Raw genomic sequence first — 23472 nt, forward strand, 5'->3', positions numbered from 1 at the left:
GTCCCATTATTTATTCTGCGTTTGAGCCACGGAGCACCATTTGATGAGATGTATCCTCTGAGACCCAAAACTTGTCATGGAATAGGATTTTGTGCACAAGTCTATGCCGTATTGATGCGGTACCATAGGAGTTAACAGGAAAACGTTGATCAAAATAACAATTCGATCAATTGCAATGTGTTATAAGGGTCCATTTGGTTACCAACTCTCCATCATTTAGCTGGGGACCACCTGGAACCCCCTCAAGGACCATTGGTGGCCCCCAGACCACTGGCTGAGAACACATATTGGTGCTGGTGCTATTAGAAATTATTACACGGCTTGGTTGAATGCTTGATTCTGATTGGTCAATCGCTGAATTCAGCTGTGTGTTATTTCTTGATAATGACCGTTCCGCTCTATAGCCTCTATGGCTGCGCTGCTTGGATTTGATGCTGTATCCAACATGACAGCCATGTAAACAAACACACCATGTCATTTACAACTAAACGTTGCTCTCAAGAATTTTTTGAAAACATTTGAAGCGAGAAATAGACGATGCAGTAACCGCAAATTGATTCTATTTGATCAACTCGTGCGACACTTATGGAATAGTCTCAAATCATTACCGTAAGCAAGGAAATACCTCGTTCTGTTGTTACAACCCTTGGGTCAATTTATTAGCCGTGTAATAAGCGGGATAATGTATGATGCCCTTCAGAATGATTAAACACCTCAACTTCATTTAGACCCCTTATTTTTTAGGGGGGGTACTTTGCAGTATGCAGCATACAGCGAGTGTTGCCATGGTGATTAGTTTACTGGCAGAGCAGTGGCCCGTTGTACACTGAAATAAGTGCACACACACACACACACACACACACACACACACACACACACACACACACACACAGGTTTGCATTATTATACCTGTGAAATGTTTTAGAACAACAATTTTATGACAGCCGAAAAATTTACGATCTACAAGTCACAACGCAAGCTCGTATATCAGCTATCTTTCGGTGCACGACACCAGAGCGAAACTAAGTGTAAAATCAGCCATAACTCTATCTTCTAATCCCCCAAAAATGCACACACACACACACACACACACACACACACACACACACACACCCCTTCGACTTGTTCATAAAGAACAGCAATCTAAATAATTTCACGTTCAATTAGACTGGCTTCGTGGTGAGCATGTAAAGCTCATGAATGGTTAATGCTACGCCTCGCAGGAAAGTAACTCAGCACATTTACTGTACTTGAGTACAATTTTGATGGTATTTACCTTTAGTATTTCAAATGACCAACACTTTTACTTACTCCACTACATCTCGGATCCAAATATTGTACTTTTACAGTTTTTTACTGTTACTAGTGTTACTAGTTACTTTGTAGATTTTGATTATTATTACAAAACATGAATTAACCACTTCCCGATATATTTCAGCCATATGAAAATAGCCAATCTACAAGCTTAGATCTGCTATTTCCAAATGATTTGTATACATTTGAAAACTTAAGAAATGGGACATTCTGCACAATGAGTACTTTTACTTTAGGTACTTCAAGTACATTTTGATGCCAATACTTTTGCACTCGTGCTCAAGTACATTTTGAACTCTGGACTTTTACTTGTAACAGAGTATTTCTACATTGCAGGATTGAATACTCGAGTACAAAATGTGAGTAATCTTTTCACCACAGCAGCACACGCTTGGCCTATTTACAGAGCGAGGTAGCAAATCAGCTGTGCTTTAGAACACAATGGGCCAGGGCATAATCCCTGTCTGGTAAACATAGGCTTTGTGTCGTGTGCTCTCAAAGCCCCCCCCCCCCCCCCCAGGAGCAAAGTAAATTCATACTTTCAGTTACAGCACCGAAGTCTGACGTCATTTAGTAAATGACATAATTTACACATCCTACATGGGTCGCGTTCTTTTACCCATTCTGAATTCCCATATACCGGTACTTTACTTTTGAGGGGCGCTAGCCACAGGTTTAATGTTTGTCTTTAGTTCAATATTTGTTGAATAAACGCCATTGACAATGAAGGGGGAAACTTACGTCATTTTGTCTCTTTATTGTTAATGGCATTTAATGTTTGTGTTGGCACCGTTTGTTTTATATCACCATTACATCACCATATCAACATTAGTTAGACTTTAATATATTAGCACCCCTCACTTCACACGGGTGTGAATTTTATTTAATTTTTATTTAATTTTGTATATATTGGGGGGGCTTTTTCTGTCTTTATTGATAGATTAACAGTAGGCTGGAAATGGGGAGAGCGATGGGGGGGAAGTGTGACACGCAGCAAAAGCTTTCAGGATCGGGAGTCGAACCCATATACTTTTATTTTATCTCGTCAAGTAAGAACTGAACAAAATGATCCTGGCGGTTTTACTCAGCAATGATATTTTGATGTAGGCCTCTGGGATATTATTGTACCGTCAGACACTTGCAATCTTTGTGAAACACTTTCCAATAGGTTGACAGACACACTCAAGCCCCTTTCTCACCGGGGTTTAACTGGTTCCGTTCTTTTTTTCCCGCCTAATATTGAACCAGTTCAGAGTGTTTCCACTGAAAATGAATTGGTTCAGAAGTTGTTTCAGAGCTGGAACCAAAATATGTGCGCCGGTTCTGTGAAAGCACCATGGTTCCAAGAATCTAGAATGGAACCAGTTCTAGAACCAAAGTTATCTTGGTGGAAAAGGGTCCACACACAGGTAAGATAATACAATAATGTTAAGCATCCTGATTTGACACATTGGTCACAGCTGTGTGTCTCTCACCTGGTCCAGGGTTGGGGAGGGTGGGGGGTGGCACTGCGATGGGCATGCCAATTCCACTGCTGCCACTGTTCTCCCTGCTGCCACTGCCTCCACTGCTACCACTGGAGGATGAGAGAGAGAGAGAGAGAGAGAGATAGAGAGAAAGAGAGAGCATTTTCTAATTTAGGGCAATCTGCCATAACTACAAACAGACGGTATCAAAGCAGTTAGGCACACTTATACAGGTGTGTGTGTGTACACGCTCACACACTCCTGTGTCCCATTTAGAGGGAGCACGCACGCACGCACGCGCGCGCGCGCGCACGCACGCACGCACGCACGCACGCACGCACGCACGCACGCACGCACGCACGCACGCACGCACGCACGCACGCACGCACGCACGCACGCACGCACGCACGCACGCACGCACGCACGCACGCACGCACGCACGCACGCACGCACACACACACACACACACACACACACACACACACACACACACACACACACACACACACACACACACACACACACACACACACACACACACACACACACACACACACACACACACACACACACACACACACACACACACACACACACACACACACACACACACACACACACACACACACACACACACACACACACACACACACACACACACACACACACACACACACACACACACACACACACACACACACACACACACACACACACACACACAGGAAGTCAATAAGCGGGACGACTGCCAGGAATAGCCCAGGAATGTCAGCATGTCCAGTATGTCTGAGCCTGCACCGCCCTGTGCGACCTCCAGGGGTCTCTGTGACAGCAGTGTTGCCATATCAACTTTGAGCTTGTTTAGTAAATATTGGTAGTTACGTTTCAAAGATATTTCACATTTATCCCAATATATAATATATATATATATATATATATTTATTTTTAATGCTATGTATGTAGCTTTAAAGCATTCAAGTAGATTCCTTTGGGTTGATTGCTTTTGCTTTCTCTTGCAAAATCTGGCATTCTCGCCATTGATCTCTGAGATCAATGGTGAGGCCTGCTATATCCTCTCTCTCTCCCCCCATCTCACCCCCAACTGGCCCTGTTATCCCTGCTATTCCATTGATCCCTCGCTCTCTCTCATCCTTTATCTCTCATCCCTATCTAGCCTTCCTCTGACTCCTCATCCCTGACCTGCAAAGTGATCTTCTTCCATCCCAAGAACCCCCTCCTCCTAATTCCTTCAGTTCCAAGTCAACCCCCGGCCCCCTCCTGCACATCTGTCTGTCTATGCAACCATCTATCACATAATTCATTGTTTTATCCCTCATTTGAGATCCACAGTAGAGCCTTACGACAGAGTGTGTGTGTGTGTGTGTGTGTGTGTGTGTGTGTGTGTGTGTGTGTGTGTGTGTGTGTGTGTGTGTGTGTGTGTGTCATGCATTTGCAGTGATTGAGATTGGCTATTTTCGGTGTGCGACTGAATATAAATCACCCTTAAAGGGGATAAAGGGGCTGAGCGATATCTCGTCTAGCTCTGCCAGCTCAGATCAACACATGTTGGATTTATCCATTCCGATTCCATTCCTCATCGTCCCCTCGGGACTCTATTTACTCCATTTCCTTCCTGGCCATCTTCACCCCAACGCCCAGCCCGGTTTTCTTCCCACTCCATCTCACGTCTTTCTTTCAAAATGGTTGTCTATGAAATAAAGAGCACCGTCGCCCTTTTCTGTTCCACCTACACTTGACCCGTCGGCTCTCTCCCTCGGTCCTGTTTCACATGCAGCCTCACGCTCCAGAGGTAGAGTTTCATATAGATCTCATCTCAACCTCTCTGTAATGCACACCCACCCACTCACAAACTTAAGAACAAATATACTTCACAAGTACACTGCTGTTTGAATTGGTGAAACTGATTGGCTCTACACATGGCGACGCCTCCGCCGCCGAGCAAGAGACCTGATGATGATGAGTACACTGCTGTCCAAAGCCTTCTATATATAAAAAAAAAAACAGAGAAAGAAGCTAAACTTGGCACTTGGTACACACACTCACGCACGCGCACACACCCACCCACCCACCCACACAGACATGTACGTTCACGCACACAAAATCCAGGACTCAGCTGAGGATGACGACGAAGAGTGATGAGCTGAATAAGCCGAGCTGGCTCAGAGGCTGTGTAATCAAATAGCGATGGCACCGCAATAACGGAGCATGCACAGGCCTCAAGACCCACTCCCACCATGGCCACCATGGTACCACACACTGGTAAGAGGGGAATAGCCAGCACCAAGTCCTTCTGGTACTTTTAATTAGTTTAAGGCACGGCCACTGGCCACAGCATGCACAGATACGTTTCGAGCCTTCCGAAGGCTTCGGCTTGCGTGCTTTGAGTGGACATGCTCGACGCTGCCCTGTTTGCTGCCCTCGGACAAAACGAACTAAAAGTACCAGAAGGACTTCGGAGTGCTGGCTATTATTTGCTTATTGTGAGTCTTTGTGAGCCAACTCAGTGTATGAGTAGCACGGCTTGGGTGTGGCAAGTCATGTGGTAGGTACTGGGAGCTGATGGTAGGTGTTAACACCTGAGGGAATAGAGGTAAGAGGGAATAGTAGACTGACCAGATAGTGACAGGGCTGACTGACTAAAGTCATACTGATTATCTTTGCCAGAAATCATGATCTGTGGCAGAAAATACATTTCACGTTCATTCATTGCCTGCTGCTACAGCTTGGCCATTTTCAACTAGTTTTGGCCTTGGCTCTAAATATTCAATGAGAAGGAACTAATGTTTGACAATTACTCAGTATGATTAATGAATGGTGGAAATCACAGTCAACAACTAAATGTGATTTATTATGCTATGCCAATACTGTGCAGTAATGCTGAACTATTCTGCTTCCATAACTTTTAATGAAGCCATTATTTTAATAGCGTGGAAAATTATAACTCATGGACGCAAGCTCAGGAGGCACGTGAGAGAATGACAAAGTGAGGAGTGTGTGTGTGTGTGTGTGTGTGTGCGCCTGTGTGACAGACATGCATGTGTGGGGAGAGGCGAGGGCAGGAAAACGAAGAGTGATGTAATATTTATGGGAATCACAGTCAGCATTACTGCCTTCTTAGCTAATGAAGCAAACTGCAGTCGCTCATAACTCAGCTTTTCATGAAAGAAACCGTCGCCTTCTCCGACTTCAGCCATACTCGCATAACTCAATATTCAAATTTGAAAGAGTCGTACTTTCACTGCTTCCTGTAGCAAAGAGCAGCAGCCTGCAGGTGTCTCCTCAGAGCAGCAGCCTGCAGGTGTCTCCTCAGAGCAGCAGCCTGCAGGTGTCTCCTCAGAGCAGCAGCCTGCAGGTGTCTCCTCAGAGCAGCAGCCTGCAGGTGTCTCCTCAGAGCAGCAGCCTGCAGGTGACTCCTCAGAGCAGCAGCCTGCAGGTGTCTCCTCAGAGCAGCAGCCTGCAGGTGACTCCTCAGAGCAGCAGCCTGCAGGTGTCTCCTCAGAGCAGCAGCCTGCAGGTCTCCTCAGAGATTCAAACAGCGCTTTCGTTTTATTATGTGACATTGCTTTTGGAAATGTCATATTACGATATTTACGTGCTTCCTTCTCATCAATTAACACACACACACACACACCACACCACACCACACCACACCACACCACACCCACACCCACACACACACACACACACACACACACACACACACTTAGATGTTTTAGTAATATGGTTCCTACAAGATTGAGCGGCTTTAACCTTTGCTTATATGACATTTCCGACACCATTCGGGTTTTATGGAAGATGCTTCTGAATTCTCCAATCTTAAAATAATAACCGAAAATAGCCCATCTGCAATCTCTCAATGCGTGACAGAGGCATTGTAGTTCGGCTATATTCGCTGTGCAACATGCTTCCATAATGGCGACTGAGAACTTTAAGGGTTAGGCTACCAAGGCTACAGAGACACTCTTTGTCTGTAGATCAAGAGAAAGTGTGAAAAGTGCTACTTCTGCAAAAAGAATCGACAGTCTGTGCTTGTTCCGTCACAAAAAATAGATCCTGAGAGAGGGGGGGGGGGGGGGGGGGTTGCAGCACAGCTGTTCACCAGCCTCGTCTGAGTGCGCTGGCCTGGGTGTATATCTGTACAGTTTGTGCATAACAGCGTGTACATGCACTTTCTTAATAGCCACTCTTTGTACTTCCTTGAATGGGGCTCCCCAGGGATCTGTTCTTGGTCCCCTCCTTTTTTTCTTTACCTCTACATCAAATCTATTCACTGAAAATACTCAATTTACAAGCTCAACGTGATACATTACATTGTGATGTGTCGTGAGCCTACAGATTTAGATTGTTTTGCCAAATGTTTGCCTATTTTCATTGAAGGGTCGCCTATTATGACATGCACAGAATAGGGATGCCAGCTGCCAGGGCTGCATCACATGATATACCACATGTATCACATATACCTTTAGTATGTGTGTGTGTGTGTGTGTGTGTGTGTGTGTGTGTGTGTGTGTGTGTGTGTGTGTGTGTGTGTGTGTGTGTGTGACACTGTGTGTGTGTGTGTGTGTGTGTGTGACTGTGTGTGTGTGACTGTGTGTGTGTGACTGTGTGTGTGTGTGACTGTGTGTGTGTGACTGTGTGTGTGTGGGTTGTGAGCAGCCAAGCAGTTAGGAAGGTACTGCTCAGTATGAGCTACCATAGACAAATCCACAGGGGGGTGCCCTGGGCGCAGCCATTACTGAGGTGTAATCAGCACTGATTAGCTACACCTGGCCAACGGGGTACTGCTCCATGGATGCAGTGGCCTAGTGTAGCAAATCAGTGCTGATTACACCTCAGTAATGGCTGCGCCCAGGGCACCCCTTTGTGGATCCGTCTATAGGAAGCCGCCTTGTTTCCTTTATCCATGATTTATGTCTGCTGTGTCTGAGGTAAGTCAACTATATCGTGGCTGTTCTCCTATCGTCCGACTGCATTGGCAGTGTTTATGTCCTTTGTACGAGGCGTTCTTGACTTCTGTTTATGTGGACATATCTAATATATACAACCAAGAAGTGGTGTTAACCCTTTCGGAAGCGTTAACACCCTCGGTGTTACGGAAGTGTTTGCGCAGTGAAATCCTTACAAACAAAAACACCGAAACTCGCGTACAATACGCGCACCTGGCAACCCTGCTTCCCGTCTTTCTATTGGCTCCACACACTACACACACACACCACACACACTACACAGAGCTACGTTACACACACACACACACACACACACTACACTGCGATTTGGAATGGAATCACACAGAGCGCAAACAAAAGAGTACAGCGCGCAAGTCCCAAACGGAATGTCACATGTGTGCAGTCACAGTGTGGGATAGTTTGGTTGTGATTGTCGCCGGCTCAGGTAAGAAGTGTGTGACACTACTGTGCTTTCTTATGACACGGCGAAGACCAGCACGTCTTCACTGAACAAACTTTATCCAACCCTTCCTTTTTCTCTCCGCTGTGTTCGACAGTCGGAGACTATGAGGCGGGGGGGGGACGCTCCTATTACGAGCCTCACTACAGTTACAGTACACAAACTATTTACCCTATCCGCTACTACATGTGAAGGGCACAATAATGGGTTTCAAAACACAGCTGAAACATGAAGTGGAGGCCGTCAAATCCCGCAATTTCCATCTTCACATTGCCTCCGCAACGCAAAGTAGAGTTGAACTTGAGCCACCCGAAGGGCGGCGAAATTCTAGTTTAAAATGTGCGTGTTTCTTCCCTCAGACGCAGTGTGTGTGTGTGTGCGCGTGTGCGTGTGCGTGTGTGTGTGTGTGTGTGTGTGTGTGCGTGTGTGTGCGTGTGTGCACGTGCGTGTACCTGTGTGTGCGTTGCCTCTGGTTGAGGGAGGCGTTGCGTCCGGGGCTCTGCTGCTGGCCACCACCCAGGCGGGCGGGACTGGTCATGTAGTCATTGGGCACCGTGGGGGGCTTCACCGGCTCCAGAGTCTTATAGGAGGCGTTGCGCCTGATGACGACCAAGAAAATCACAATTTCCAATTCAATTCAAAGGAGCTTTATACTGTAGCTGTGATAAAACATAGGTTTGCATTGCCAAAGCAAGTGTCAAAAAAAATATCATATTGTAAAAAATAGTTGAAAATATGCAGTTGGAGGGGGCCTGTTATGTCCTGACCTAGCTGACGCACCCCCCACATGGAAATATAAATTTCATAAGCTATATAGAGACATATACTTCCTATTTATCCACATATATGAATATATATGGCATATATATGCAGCATAGGCTATATTCTGCATATACTTGCCATATATTGGCATAATATGTTAATATATTCAAAATAAAGCCACAGTTTGGGAACCACTGCACTACAGCATTGTGTAAACAGAGTCACATTGTGTCATTTTATACATGTTATACAGGGTATAAAGAGTTTTTAAACAACAGCACCAATCTTTTGCAGTCACTTTGGGACAAATAGCATCATTTTTTTCCTCAAGACTATTTCAATAGTATACAAAAAGTCTGACGTAATGAAATCACACCCGTGTGAACTGGGTGACCATAGCAACCATGCTCATTTTTTGGTACGAACAGACACGTAAACTAACAAAGCTGAAATCACACCCGGGTGAACTGGGTGACCATAGCAACCATGCTCATTTTTTGGTACGAACAGACACGTAAACTAACAAAGCCAGTTGTAGGAGTGGTTTACACCACTCAAAAAGCCTCATATTGAAGATGTGTTTGAAGGTAGCAGCTCTGTTTACATGTGCAGTAGGTTTAGCTTGTCTACTTGGTACAGATAGTAGTCCTTAGGGTGGTTGTATTCCATTGGCTAAACCTTTTCATCGCAAGAGTTCACAAATCTTGCTTCTGTGTTTTTTCACATCATTGTATTTCTCCCAATAGGTAGCCTATAGTTTTTGTCATTGGTCATAGTTTCTCTCTCTACTCTTTGGGTGTGTGAAAAGTAGTGATTAGAAAGTGTAGCTTTGTTTCCACCACATTTTGTGTGCAATACATATCGTTCAAAAACTAGCTTTTCAGGGGGAAACAAATAACAGGTGTTCTAATTGATCTAATGTAGATATTATCCAGTATCAAGCTATTGTTAACACTTTTCGATAGTTCAATTCTTTCATTACGTACATGTGTTTTCTTTTTTTATAGCAAAAATAGCAGATCTACATCAAGCTCCCACAAGTCACGATGTGACACCTTGAGAGCTTGCACATTAGATCTGCCATTATTGGCTACTTTTGTGCGACAATCTTGCATGATGAAGTAGGGCATTCATTTACATAAAAATTAAAAAGGTTTAAATAATGAACAGCCATATATGAAATATCAGTGGGGAATTAGAACGTGTGGCCCAGGTTGTGACTCGGTACCAGTTTAACTAACTTGCCCCTGCCCCCCTCAACTATTGGAAGTGTTGTAGGCCTAGTATGTATTGTACCGTAAGCGTGCCTTGGGGTGTCACAAATCCTATCCAGTCTACCCAGCTGGATGAGCTGCTTGGTAAGTGTTAAAACCCCACCCGGCATTACTCTCCGATTAGTGTCACAGACTGCTGCTGTGGCAGACAATCGCTGGGGGCCTTGGTGTCTTTCAAAAACGTTGTCATTTCTTAATACAAATAAGCCATATTAAAGCCTCTACTAAAGTTGCACACGGTAATATCAAGACGGTTGATTTAACAGGTATATTGTTACACTTCATGTAAGAAGTTTATCTTTACAAAACCCACAGCCACACTGTCTAGTTTATTATGTACTGTTAGTGAGTGCATCTGTCTCCTCAAAATACAACAAAGTATATAGGGTTTAAGTTCTTAAGAAGGGCAAGAAAGTTGGGGTGTAAATAGTTGATAATCAATGTGCGCGCAAAAAAAGAATCACACTTGTGTGAAGTGAGTGCTGGCCACTGTATTTACAGTATATCGGCCACATGATGTCTTACGTCGCCATTTAGTGCCCTAAACAAGTCCATAGACTTGACTGGCAAACGATTTATGAAAAAAGTGCTCAGTCTACACAAACATTGCAATATCCTCTTGTGAAGCACTTCTTGTATTTTGCTGAGGGAACCCGGTCTATTTTGTTAAGAATTTATCCAGATTCCAGAATCAATACTTCCATTTGAATGGCCAAATGAAGCACAGCATTGAAAATGCTGGGTAAAGCTGAAAGATCTATCTAAAGAAAACTTTGTTTCCGAATGAGGCATAGACTGTGTCACCACACAAGGACATTCACACAACTGGCCAGTCTGCACTGAATAAATACAGCATTGTGATTTGATATGTGTGGCTTTGTTCACAAACTGCACACAACTATAGTAAGTTACTATCCATAGTTGAAGATTGCATAGGCAGGCCATGCCGTTATCCGACACTACTGTATCTTTCAGGACAACATAACATTCTGTGCATGGTGAGTGAATGAATGAATGAATGAATGAATGAATGAATGACCCATGCCCATTGCCCACATAAGATTATTAATTAAAAAAAATCTCCAGTGTATTACCTAACCAGCAACTCATAATACAACCTGATAAACAAAAGAGTATAAACTACATACAGTACATAATTAGATGGTAATTAGAGGAAGAGACTGTCCTATCCCCAATCAGAGTACAAAAAAAATAAAATGTTAATCTTACCCCAGGGTGCCACGCCCAGTCATGGGAGGGCTGGGCGGCTTCTGTGTGGGTGGATTGGTCCGCGATAGCGTGCCTCCCCTGACCGCCTGGTTGTTTCCATGCTGCTGTAGTTGGAGGAGAAGACACAAACGGCACTGATTCGACACAGATGCTCACAGAGAGAGACAGACAGTTTGTTATCACTACATCTACAACAGCAAGGATCACATGCTATAGGGTTTTCCAGATATCAGCGTCTTTTTTCCATCCCTGGGTGGTGTTATTAATCGTCTGTCGGGTGGAAACCTCCAAAACTCCATGTCCAAAACTGTTACTTTTAAGGGATTCCAATTCAAAAGCAGCGAAAGGTAGCAAATCTACAAGCTTGTGGAGCTGCTACTTTTGATGCTTTGTTTAGTGTGATAATGTAGTATAATAGCATGTTATGGAGTGGACCTGGTGAGACGTAGGAGGGGCCCGGACAGGAGGCAACCCACAGAGCCTAGTCCCTCCACATACCAGAATTGTACCTCTCAGTCCCGGCACAGTAGTTCCGGAGTGGTTCCAACGGATTGTGCGGACCTGTCTTTCCCTAGTGGGTCTGATCGAGGGTAGCTACTGGGACGTAAGTCGGGACTTGATCACCCCGGCTGGGTCACCCGAGTGAGGGGTATGATGTTTGAGAGACCCGAAACCCCGATGACCTTGGGATACATCACTGAGGATACGTCCCAGTTGCATCCAGGCGATGTATTTTCGTTCTGTATGCCATGTTAATTTGTAGACCTGGCATCCTAGTGTGTAACTGTGTATAGCTTCAATGTACAGATATTTTTTATTTTATTTTAGATTATACTGTTTAGACTGATGGTAGGTTCTTGGTTTACCTATGATTCCTAGATTGCTATTTTCTATGCATTTGATTGATGCATTACCTTGTGTTTACCTTGCTTAGCGCAAGTCGCTCTGAATGAAGAGCGCCCGCGCTAATGCCTAAATTGCATGATCGAGTAGGGGCGTTAATTTAGGGAGGGGGAGAAACACATGAAGTTAGAGTTACGGAGATGAGAGGTTTCTGCCTGACAGAGACGTAATGATGATGTCACACTTGTGTGATGACATCAAGTTCTGGCTTGTTGCGGTTTGTTTCCAGCCAGCCAGTGAGTCAGGAGGCCTTCTAGTCACAGAGGAACAAGGTGTGGACCACTCTGGGTAGAATACCGGTAGACACCTCCGTTTAATCTCAACCAGTGGTGGAAAGCAAATAAAGTACATTTACTCAAGCACTGTACTTATTATTAAGTACACTTCTGAGGAGCGTTTCCAATTTCCAATACTTCTACTCCACTACATCTGACTCAGAGGCAAATATTAGATTTTTTACTTCACTACAATTATTCAAAAACTAAATTATTACTTAATTATTACAAAACATTAACCACTTCAGTCCTATATACACAATATACTACAAGCTCACAATGTGTCGCCGTGCAACGTGTTGTGAACTTGTAGATCTGCTATTACTCATGCACATTTTCAACGATGAACTAAGTATTTCTTAAATTGCAGTATTGTAATTTTTACTAAAGTAAAAAGTACTTTTTTTTCCATCACCGATTTCAACACGGCCTCAGAGACACACAGACCACGCCTCCAACAATGATCCTCTTGCGTTTGCGTCTTAGCAAAGCAAACACAACCGAGGCAAGGCGTAGTGGCGAAAGATAGGAGCACTTAACGTTTGCATTTTTCATAACGTTGTGCCATGCTGCATTAACCAGAGTAATAGATCTAACATAAATAAATCACACAGATTAAAATGACATTACATGTATAGATAATCTGGGAAACCCATGAGCATGGAGGATAGGACTACAACATGAGTAAGAAGACCTATAATGTACATTTAGGTATATGTAGCCAGGACTGGATTCATGAATTAATAAGAGAGAGAGAGGTTGAGGCGGGGTTATGAGGGAGGACATGACAACTATATGCTGGATTCTTGGCTAGGTAGACTATGAATTTGTTAATAGGAAATTTAAAGGACTACAATAGCCAAAAAGGAGGGGGGGGGGGGGTTACTGTTGGATGAAGGGGGGTGTGGGGAAGTCCATCAGTAACAGACACTATGGGTCATGATGTGACAAACCGGACTTACCTTGGCTTTTAGCCACTTAGTGCGGGCGAAGGGAAAATACAAATAAACAGGAAAGAGAGACAGAAAAACGTTATACGTCAAAATGGCTGTGCTGTGTCACAATAATGGATACGCAGACCACACAGTATGTCAGTATTCCTTATTTACACTGAGCAAACATTTAGCAAGAACTGAACAGGTCAATGGTTATGATCAGTCAAACTGCCAAAGAGTTTCCTGATTTATTTGTTCTGTTTTAAACCACGCCCACTGTAACAGTCACATGATTAGAATAAATACTCTGTTAATCTGTCTACCTCAGCAAAAACAATTTTGCACAAGCAGGGAAAACAGGTTTTTCAAAGTCTGGGCTGAGATTTGCTTTGACATCTATCTCCCATGAAGAAAACAATATACAAATATGCACTTGGAATGTGACATCTGGTTTGAGCTCCAATTTATTTAATTGCATAGTTTAGTCATTGGGCATGGAATAAAGCATTAATAAAATATTGCGTGTGTGTGTGTGTGTGTGTGTGTGTGTGTGTGTGTGTGTGTGTGTGTGTGTGTGTGTGTGTACAAGTGCCGTTTCCTAAACAATTAACACAATATTGTTCCTGCTGCGATTTTACATACTGCCAACCAGGTGAATAAATCACAGACTTTGCTTTCATGAAATATCCGAGACCATTAGGGTGTTATGGAAAATACTTCTAAAGATATTTCTAGTTTGACCACTTCAAATACTCTAATCTAAAAATACAAATTAAAAAAAGCCTTTCTACAAGTACGTATTGAGAGCTTGCAGATTTTTGCTGCACAACATGCTTCCATAGAAGACATGCTGATTGTACATGAGTGAGCTAGAGCTGGTCTCTATTAACCAGTCGAACGATGCATGGTGAAATCTCAATACCATGGGACTCACTGCTTCGCAGTTTAGTACAGGTCAAGTGGCTCATCTATAATGCAAGGCTCCCTGCTGACCTGACAGAAAGCAGGAAGTGTAGTGTCCCTCGCTATAGAGTAGAAGTAGACCACAGGGGAGAGAGAGCAAGAATACAACCAACATAGAGCTATTCAGCTAGCAGGCCGAGGACCTCTGCATCTTTAGAAATAGACAATGAAATGGTTTCGGGGGTAGCTTTGAATGCAATAGGCTCCATGTACAGCAGCCATATTGGAAATAAAATCTGCCTCACTTCCTTCACAGGTGTTACCAAAGACACTAATGAAGGCTCTGTTCCATTTCATGTAGCACAGTACAGGGTTCTCGAACCTTTTAATTTCAAGGACCCCCATAGCTCTCCCCTCAAGGAACCACGAGGGTCCCTGTACCCCACTTTGAGACACACTGCCACTGGTGTTTCTAGTGAGCCAACATGCACAGTATCAGCACACTGATGGTGCATTCACACGGGCAGACACAAAGACGGATGGGAGTATCATTTGGAGCAGCTACACGCAGCATTGCGTTTTACATCGTCATGTCGCTGGCTTCCATTGACAATGAATGGTAGACTACGTTGTTGTGTCTGCCCGTGTGAACGCAACACGACTCGGTTTGACCAGAATGGAACAGAGCCGTCAATTAGTATCATTGGTAAGACGTGAAGTCCCACTTTCTCTCCAAAGTGACTGCTGTGCATAGAGCCTAAAGTCATGGTGCCAGATAGATATCAGTTTTGCGCATGATTAAATTAACTATCTAGGCCAGGCCTTGGCGGGTCGACTGCCCCGCACTTATCTCAACGACGACAAAATACTGGATGTAGTTTTATCTACGGTACGTGAAACAACAAGGTTTTTAGTAGCAGCTGATCTCCATTATGGACTATCAGGTTCAAATTAAGCTCGTCATCAAGATCAAAGGAAAAATAGATTATTAAGAGTATTATTGTGTCAAATCACGTCTAAAACGGAGGGGGATGTCTGTTGGTGCGCACTCGCACGCACACAGTATTTTTACGGTTTCCATTTTAGATGAGATAGTTTTCAATTGCACCTACCTACAAAATATATTAAGTCATTTATTTAATGTTTATACATTGTGTCAATAATATAAAATAAAATATCTATAATCCATGGTAAGGCCAAACATTTCCAGAGGTCTAAGTAATCAACGGCGAAGCGTTCCAACAAATAAATCCCTCCCAAACAAATAAATTACAGAACCAGAATGAGACAGACACCGACGGCATATTCTTCCATTCCATTTACAAGAAAGCATGACAGTGGCGGATATGTGTGCCAACAATGTCATGAATAATGTGATTACAGATTCTGTGAGCCAGAGAGATTATTCAGAGATGTGGAGACGAGAGGATGGATGCAGCTGAGGTGAGAGCTCAGAGTCCAGGAGGAGAGAGAGATACGGTCATCAGATTACACCAGTGTTGCCATGTCTGCTTATTATTATATATTAAGCCACTGTGGGCTTGTTTTTCTGTGAAGTCTGCTTGTAAATATTGGCAGTTGTGGGTTGTGGTTTTTTGGGCTAGAAGTGTAGTTTTTTTGTTTCCAAATGTTGTTTAAACTAGTGGTTCTCAAATATCTTCACGTCAAGGACCCCCAAATTAATGTATTTGTCTGCGGACCCCCATCTGAAAATATTTTGTGCCACCCCAATACTAATGTAAGATGCTTGTTGTTGAAATGTCTAAAAAATATTCCACATTTGTTAATATTCTGCAAGCTCACAATGTGTCGCATTGCGACATGTGAACTTGTACATCTGCCATTTTCAAATAGTAAAGTAAGTAAGTAGCCTTGCCGAGCCATGAGGCCCATAGGGCAGGAGCCTATCTCCTGTTTCTGTAGCGTGAGGCAGCTTGATGTACAAGTACACCCCCTGGACATGACGCTAGTATGTCGCAGGGACTTACCCCCAATCCAACCCTTGATGCTGAGTGTCAAGCAGGGAGGCACTGGGTCCCATTTTTTAGAGTCTTTGGTATGACCCGGCCAGGGATTGAACCCCAACCTCCCAGTCTCAGGGCGCACACTCTAACCACAAGGCCACTGAGTTGGTTATTTTCAAATAGCCGATGCATATACATGTGGCCCTTCGACTCGTCTTCATATACCCGATTGCTCATTTCTCTCAGAAACCTGGCAACGCTTCATGTCACCCATTCTCATCTACAGCCAAAGGAATCAAGGAACAGCATATTATAAGCTTTCCACGGAACGCCAACAAATGCTTCAGCTTTCATCCTTTATTTTTAACCTGTGCGGAATTAAATAAATATAAAAATGTATTTTTAGAATGCTATGTTGGTGTGTCAATGACATGTACAGATTTGACTCATAAGCCCTGGTTTTGGAAGTAAGCAAGCAGGTCGGAGTGGCTTATTGTCGGCATCAGCCAGAGAAAGGGAGTCTATGCCCGTTTCACAATGCACTGACTAGACCCCTGGGAGATGGATTGCTGAGGTCAGGTGGAGCGCAACACCTGCCATCAGCTCAAAGTACTTCCAGCACGACTCGACGCACCCAAGCCGTGCTACTCATGCACTGAATTGGAGGTGCCCGGGATCAAACCCATGACCTAATGGTCAAGAGACGAGTGCTCGGCCTGGGCCGTGGCTCAGCGGTCCAGGCACCTTGGCTGGTAATCCAGTCTGGCAGTGTGCCGCGGGTTCGACTCCCGATCCTGGCGGCCTTTACTGCATGTCTCCCCCCCCCCCCCCCCCATCTCTCTCCCCATTTCCTGTCAGCCTACTGTCTGTCCCTCCATAAAATATATAAAATAAAGGCAAAAGCCACAAAAAAAACACGAGACGAGTGCTCTACCGACTGAGCTACCCAGCCTTTGGTTGTATTTAAATGTGCTTTATGAATAAAATGTACTTGACTTGAAGACTAGTTTGTAATATATCACATAAATCTGTCAATAAAGAAGATAGCAAATGCTTTACATCAACGACAACAACGAATAAATGAAACAAGAGGGATTAGTAAAGTAAGCCTATAATTCTTTTAGCCTATAAACTTTTTTGGAACCGACGCAGGAAGAAGCAATGCCAAGAGAGACAATTTGCAATGTTGCAAAATCACTTCAAAGATCTTTTGGCCGCCCTGCAGTCCTGAATGCAGCCCCCAACTCGAGAGCATTGATTCTGGTCAGTAAGCAAAGCATGGCTGTACAATGTACAGTATATATTCTATACAGCCCAGGCTGCTGACAGCCCGCAGCATATGAATTAATATGGAGTATTGATCGTTTAATATTGATCATCTCGGGGTAGTGACACACTATAGAACAGAGAAAGTGAGTGATGTGTGTGCGACATGCGGGCGTGTGCATGAACAGAAAGTGGAACGTATGGAACGATCTATATTAGCCATTGTACGGTATCTTCTCATAAATGTGTAATTTATTATTACAATTTTGGCAGCTCAAAATCCACTTGGGACTCGCACAAAAAAATTGCATTCATATAACAGATACTTCTAATTCATTTTTAACAGAGATTAACAGAAGTTCATCATTTAATACACTTGACAGTAGTAACCTATTTACAACATGTCATGTTTATTTACTCTACTGAAAGTGAATCTATATCCGTACGAACCTTTGTACTCGGTTCCATATGTATGTGGGTCAGGCTACATGGAAATGATTGTGAGTTTGTGTTGGCTAGACCTCTCGCAGCAACTACGTAACTACTAGTATGAGGCTCATGATATGCGCTATACGGGTTTTACTCCAGCCTCATCAATGCCTATCATCTCACTGTCTGACAGCAGTGATTGATTGATTGATTGGCTGATTGATGAGGCTAGCGGAAGCCCCCGGGGCGGCTGCCGATGGAAATCACTAAATACCTCCGGCAGTCAGGCTGTGATGTCATTAGCACCACTCGTCTTGACGAGCTCTGACCCCTAAAGCAAACCACCAATGGCAGGAGAGAAGATGTTGGCTGTGGCACCACACTTTATTTATGGGAGTTTATCCATTCTAGGGGTTCAAGTAACAGTTAATCGAGCAATTGGATTTAATCCATTCTTAGTTCTTAATTATCCTTGGGCCTTTTTTCTGTCTCTGCCCCGTTTTTACCTAGTTTTATATGTTTTGACCCTTAGTTTAGCCTTAGTTAAACGTTTGATGTTGTTCTATACCGTTATTGCTTTTAAACCCTGTAGCATTTGGGATTTGCAAGAATGTAAAGTGTGTTATAAATTATTATTGTTGTTCATTATAAAAAAATAATTGATAATCAATCATCTCAAGAACACCATTAAAAACTGAATAGAACATGCCGTCCATTTATAGTTCAATGGTATATTTGGTTCCTCGAGCTGGGTAGTAAAATAATTGATTAATTATCTACACCTTTTTTGGGCATGTATTTTATAGGCCAAAAACGTTGAATTGGTGACAATAGCTGACCTACAACCTAACCCTTTCCCGACGCATGAGCTTGTAGATCTGCTATTTTCAATATTATTATATTACATCGTTGTGCGACAAACTAGCAAATAACACATGAGAGCTTGTTAGATGCATTGATATATGAAAAATAAAAAAAACATTCTCATAAAGAAATAACATTACATAATCGATAGTTGCACTCTAATCCATTTCATGAAAATCTGTATTGTTTTCTTCTCCGACTCTAATGGTTTCTGTATTAAACAATAAATCCAAGTGGAATGAGTCCTTTAACCTAGCGGGATGTCTGAGAGCCTCACTTCGACACCGATGAGAAACGTGAGAAAGTGATTACGAGGCTCGCCTCTCCTGGTCTTCTAAAGTGCTTTTTAGAATGTCTCGTAAATTAATCACCGCTCTCACCCCCTTTCACCGCGTTCCAAGAATAGAAGGGTTTTTTGAAAAGCCAACATGATGTAATCAGTTCCTCTCGGGCCGTTCCAACTCTGCGCGCGCACGCGCGCACACATCACACATACACACACACTATTCCTGAAGGCTAACAGAGATGCATAGTGTAGAAGATAAAAGACCCACAGCAGGAGGGAGAGTCGGAGATGGAAAGATAGAGAATGTAACAGAAAGGCAAAAAAAGAGACAGAGAAAGAGAGGAAAAAAAGCAAATAGCGAGATTGCCTGAATCAGGAGAACTCGGCTTCAGAGAGCATGCAGGAAGAACGGAACAGGGTGTAAACAAAGTGTAACAGCTACAGTAGCAAACAAAGGAACAGCTGCTAAGAAGACTCACTAAATAGAATTAAGGAAACCTACAGGAAATGAAGAGTGAGTTAAAGAAAAGAAAATGCAGCCATTCATGCATTCTAAAGTTACGGTTTCACCATTTGGTCCACCCTCATGTACCGTTATCTTCCTTTTTCATATCATACCAGGATGTCCCACCCTAGGAAAAAGTCCCCCGCCAAAACACATTTTAGTCGACTACATAAACTGTAGATTTAGTCGGCTAAAACTAGACCTAAACTACAACTTTTAAAATATGACTAAAACCAAACTGAATTGTATTCAAAAGACTGCAACTAAAAATGACATAAATGTTTTATACGATATATTAAGAACAATAATTTGTCACATTTAACGGAAGAAGCTGAAGAGAGTGCTGTTATTGTTGTTTTTTCTTTTTCCTTTTTTGGGGTTGTTTTGTTATCTTTATGTGAGTAATTGTCTTGTAATGATTCATTGTTGTTTTTTTGTTTTTTTTGGTACATTAGTATCTGTATTGTATTGTCATTTGTGTGAAAAAAGAAAAATCAATAAATACATTTTTGGGAGAAAAAAAAACGACATAAAAATGTGCCGTCCGAACGAAGAATCAACAGTGGCGTGCGCTCACCTTCACCCCGTGGCCCACGTCGTCCAGCACCGTGTAGTCGAGGGGCTTCCGGATGTAGCGGACCGGCCGCTCCATGTTGGCCGGCGCTATGATCTTGTGGGTCCTCGCCGTGTTCTTGTTGGTGGTCAGGATGCCGATCTCCCTCCGGGCCACCTTCTCTTTATGGATGTCCACCGTCTGTTAGGGGAGCAAAGGCGTGAGGGTAGGGAACACAGAATACAATTAATGTCACAATATAGGAACTCATCGTTTATTGTGGTGAAAAGAAAGTCGATTACAAACGTTAAGTTGACGCACAAATTATCCACCGTCTGTATAGGTCAGTGGTTTTCAGCTTTTTTTTTGCACCACGGACCCCCATTTGATATGATCTAGCCTCTAAGACCCAAGACTTCGAATCTTTTTTTTTCATTGTAAGATTTTGTCCAAAATTCCATGCTGTATTGATGTTGGTACCATAGGAGAGGTAACAAGCGAACGATCAAAATAACAATTATTCTACATTCCCTAATTGTGTAGACTTCTTGTAAATTATGTAATGCAGTATGGAGAACAGGCTTTAGTTAATGTCATAATATGAACTATGGAGACTACTGGGATCAAGTTATCGTGTCCCACTGCAACTTAATTACATCTCGGTGGCATTGCGTACTTTTCATCACTGAGACCTTAATGGTTTTACACAGCTGATATTCAAATCAAATCAAATCAAATTTTATTTATAGAGCACATTTACAAAGACCAGAAGGTCAACCAAAGTGCTGTACATGAACATATAACAAGCATACAATCAACACAAACAATATAGTAAAACAACATTGAAGCAACACAAGCATTTAGACAGGGCAACTAGGTCAAGCAACATTGAATGCCAGGGAGAAAAGATGTGTTTTAAGCAAAGATTTAAAAGCCTCTAAGGAGCGGGCAGACTTAATATATAGGGGTAAACAGTTCCAGAGTTTGGGGCCGGCCACTGAAAAAGCCCGGTCGCCTCTGGACCTGTAATTAGAATTTGGCACGGTCAGGAGCCGCTGGTCAGCTGACCTCAGGGCCCTGGCTGGGGAGTATGGGTCCATTAGGACCGATAGATACAGGGGGGCCAAACCATTAAGGGCTTTATAAACAAATAATAAAATCTTAAAATCAATTCGGAATTTCACAGGTAGCCAGTGGAGTGAGGCAAGGATGGGAGTGATATGATCACGCCTCCTCGTACCAGTGAGGAGGCGAGCGGCGGCATTTTGTACAAGCTGCAGGCGTCTAAGGGCAGACTGGTCCATGCCTATATATAGCGCATTGCAATAATCGAGCCTAGAAAAAATAAAGGCATGGATGACCCTCTCAAGGTCAGGTCGGGAGAGATAGCCCTTAATCCTGGACACGAGCCTAAGTTGATAAAAACTAATTTTAATCACAGAGCTAATCTGTTTATTAAATTTAAGATTATTATCAAATATCACACCCAGATTTTTTATCGATGAGTGGATGTTAGCACTGAGGGGTCCTAAGGTGGCAAGGGAAGGGGACTGTTGACCCAAAATAATGACCTCAGTCTTACTCTCGTTGAGGGTGAGAAAATTATTATGCATCCAACTTTTAATGTCGGAGAGACAATTAAGGAGTGGCTGAAAGGGGTCTGTGAGCAGGTTAATTGTACTTAACGGTAGATAAAGCTGTACATCGTCAGCATAGAAATGAAAAGAGACATTATGTCTCTTAATAATGGCTCCTAGGGGCAGCATATATAACAAAAATAGAATAGGCCCTAGGATAGAGCCCTGGGGAACCCCGCAGGAAAGGGGGGCGATGCGTGAAGAGTATTCACCGAGCCTGACAGCGAGACTCCTGTTAGTCAGGTAGGATCTAAACCACTGTAAAGCAATACCGGTGATACCAACGCTGTGCTCCAACCTAGAGAGCAGGATGCTATGATCGACGGTGTCAAACGCGGCTGTCAGGTCCAGGAGGACCAGGGCAGCCGGACTACCTGAGTCAGCAGTTAAAATCAAGTCGTTAAAAACTCTGAGTAAGGCCGATTCGGTGCTGTGACCAGGTTTAAAACCAGACTGAAATGTGTCGTGGATACCATGGGTGGTTAAAAATACTTGTAGCTGCGTGTAAACTACTTTTTCAAGGACTTTGGATAAAAATGGGAGCTGGGAGATAGGTCGGAAATTAGCAAGGACGGAGGGGTCTAAGTTGTTCTTTTTAAGAACAACTTAATTTTATACGTATATTAATATTATATTAATATTAATATTATACGTATACACAATATACCATGATGACTGAAGCATGTACAGTACCATGAAGCATGCACTGGGGATGAGTCCGTTTTAGATGACAAATTACTGACCACTGAAATTAGACTTAGCGATGACTATGAGTCTCAGACTCATTCTGAGCTTGTAGATCTGCTACTTTTGCTGCTTTTGAATTTGAATCCTAAAAAGTAACTAGTAGTTTTGGACACGAGAGACGATATCCTCAGAAGAACATTAATAGGATGCCTACAATGATGGATGCACCAAATTCTTAATATCTACTAATAAACAATGATGTCCATAAACGGAGACAGTGTGTCTAACGCCTTTCATTCCAAACTACTCCTTCTGCAGCCCCAGGACCAGATGGGGATGAATGATTTTCACTTTTAAAAAGAGTAGAAGGCTTTGCTAATTGAAATGTTCCACGGTTAGAAAACAATCCACCAAACACCGTGTCTAAACTAAAGATTAAGACGCGTGCGTGTGCGCGTGCGTGCGTGCGTGCGTGCGTGCGTGCGTGCGTCTGTGTGAGAGTGAGATAACAGAGGGAAAACGTTCTTCGCCAACTATTGATTCCAAATCCTATATTAATACATCAGTGCCAAAGCAGAGGCATAGCAGCAACCACACGGGTCAAAACCGCTATTGAAATCTCTCCAATTCTTACCAGCAAGGAAACAAACAGCACACCACTGACAAACTGTGGGTGGTACGGTTATTCATGCTCCTACTATGACCCCTTGGTTGTACGGCTGTACAGCCTGTAAATCAGGCTGAATCGCTAGCCATGCCCATTAAATAAATTCAGACTGTGTCAGGCTACAA

General features: G+C 43.2%; 1 protein-coding gene across 3 annotated transcripts in view; it reads right to left on the bottom strand.

Moving 5' to 3' along the window:
- The window catches only part of abi1a (abl-interactor 1a), a 71878-nt gene that overhangs the window by 11646 nt on the left and 36760 nt on the right, over nucleotides 1–23472 (bottom strand). For all 3 annotated transcript variants that reach the window (XM_079489702.1, XM_079489700.1, XM_079489701.1), the window contains exons 3-6: nucleotides 20381–20557; nucleotides 11474–11577; nucleotides 8660–8806; nucleotides 2790–2890 (exon numbers count right to left, since the gene is read on the bottom strand). In XM_079489702.1, the coding sequence (XP_079345828.1) occupies nucleotides 2790–2890; nucleotides 8660–8806; nucleotides 11474–11577; nucleotides 20381–20557 (529 nt within the window). The remainder of the gene's footprint in view (nucleotides 1–2789; nucleotides 2891–8659; nucleotides 8807–11473; nucleotides 11578–20380; nucleotides 20558–23472) is intronic.

This window comes from Electrona antarctica, assembly GCF_951216825.1.
Source record: "Electrona antarctica genome assembly, chromosome: 20".
Taxonomy (NCBI): domain Eukaryota; kingdom Metazoa; phylum Chordata; class Actinopteri; order Myctophiformes; family Myctophidae; genus Electrona; species Electrona antarctica.